This window comes from Ciona intestinalis, unplaced genomic scaffold, assembly GCF_000224145.3.
Source record: "Ciona intestinalis unplaced genomic scaffold, KH HT000083.2, whole genome shotgun sequence".
NCBI lineage: Eukaryota > Metazoa > Chordata > Ascidiacea > Phlebobranchia > Cionidae > Ciona > Ciona intestinalis.
Window position 1 is genome coordinate 2,036 of NW_004190405.2, and position 1,907 is coordinate 3,942.

General features: G+C 43.9%; 1 protein-coding gene across 1 annotated transcript; it reads right to left on the minus strand.

Moving 5' to 3' along the window:
* Window positions 1-804: 804 nt before the first annotated feature.
* On the minus strand, window positions 805-1,608 carry LOC113475021. Its single transcript, XM_026838425.1, has one exon. It carries the CDS (start codon window positions 1,606-1,608, stop codon window positions 805-807), a length of 804 nt encoding a protein of 267 aa, XP_026694226.1.
* Between the last annotated feature and the right edge of the window lie 299 nt (window positions 1,609-1,907).

A 1,907-nucleotide genomic window follows, 5' to 3' on the forward strand; every position in this document is an offset into this window, starting at 1 on the left:
CCCATCTCCCCTCAGGCTACTATACATGGAATATATCTTTTACATTTATGTATTACTGTATTATAGTCGAATTGTTTTTTGTCGTGCGTGCACATTCATTTAAGCTTAGCTCTCTTGTTATTTCTTTAATCTGGTTTGGCAGACAACTCAATGATTATGTTAAGAAAGTTTTAAATTTAACATGCATTTTTTTTTTATTTTAAACAGGGTGGAATTTACGTGTTTAATTTGATGGACACTTTTGCTGCTGCCGGGTGGTCGACAACGACGTTATGTGTCTTTGAAGCCCTGGCTGGAGGTTGGATTGGCGGAGATGCTTACTTGGCTTGTTTGAGAAAGATACTTAACCGAGGACCGAGGGCTCTGCTTTATTTTAAGTATTTATGGAGATTCATCACCCCGGCTTCTCTTACAGTAAGCAAATACTTTTTTCATAATAACTAAAAAAGTATGCAGTTTTTAAAATAATGCTTTAGACTGAATAAGTAGATTACATACTGGACATTTTGAATTTCATGCCCAATTATTTCTAAGAGCAAATAAAAACTTTTGTTTTACTGTTTTATAGTAGGGTGGGGGAAAATGGACATCGGTACAAAGTAATATACTGTAGCGTTCGTTGAGCGAGTATATTTTGTAAAGCTTGTGAACACGTAAATGCGAAACAAAGGAAGAGAACGAAAAGAAAAAGGCACGCAGTCGCTGCGTTACCGGACGCTTCCTGCGTGCGACCTTAATTAGTAGAGTGGAATGCGGAGCGTACATTCCAACGCTACATAACCCCCTCCCAGAAGCGACAAGTGTTTAAAAACCAAAACGAACAGGAGGGCGTGTAATACGTGTTGGGCGTTTACATAATGGAGGTTTCGGAGTCGTCTTTGCTGACTGTTCATTCGTTTTTGGTGGTCTCCCACGGCGCGGAGGTTGTGCAGTCTCAATTGGCCTGGAAATGTCGAGGTGTGCTGGTTTTAGTCGATCCACTGTTACCACTTTTTCTCGACCACCCATGTCCACAGTGAACGTCTTGTCCGTTTTGTTCGTTACCTTAAACGGGCCATCATAGGGCGCGGTGAGCGGTGGTCGATGCTGGTCTCTTCGTATAAATACATAGTCTGAGTTCATGAGACTTGGAGGTAAATATGGTGTTATTTTGCCGTGACGAGTCATTGGTTGTATAGTCAGTTTTCGTATTGTTTCTTGAATCGTGGGAAGAAATTGTTCTGTTGGTGTAACTGTTTGTGATGGAGTTAAAAAATCACCCGGAACAGCGATCGGTGCTCCGTACAGCAGCTCGGCAGATGATGCCTTGATATCCTCCTTTGGGACGGTTCGGATCCCCAGTAACACCCAAGGGAGTTCATCTACCCAATTGGGCCCAGTGAGGCGGGCCATAAGTGCACTCTTCAAGTGACGGTGAAATCGTTCAACCAAACCATTTGCTTGAGGATGAAAGGCAGTGGTGCGGTGAATCCTTATGCCCATCATCTGATTAAAAGTTTTCCAAAACTCTGACGTAAACTGTGGACCCTGGTCCGATGATATATCGGAAGGAATTCCATATCGCGCGATCCAGTTAAAAATAAAAGCTCTGACGCACGTGATGGTCATCGTATCTGCTATCGGAATAGCTTCTGGCCAGCGAGTGAAGCGGTCGACTATTGTGAGCAGGAACCTGTATCCCTGTGACGGTGGAAGTGGCCCGACGATGTCGATGTTGACATGTTGAAATCTCTTGCGAGTGATTGGGTACGCCTCAAGCGGTGCTCTCGTGTGTCTGTGTATTTTTGCCCGCTGACAACCAACACATTGTTTTGCCCACAGTCCCACTTGTTTTTGTAAACCGTGCCATACGTACTTCGATGCGATTAGTTTGCGAGTGGTGCGAATAGACGGGTGCGACAATCCGT

Coding starts and splice junctions, on each gene's coding strand:
- LOC113475021 (XM_026838425.1), bottom strand. CDS start 1,608: ATGACCATCACGTGCGTCAGAGCTTTTATTTTTAACTGGATCGCGCGA.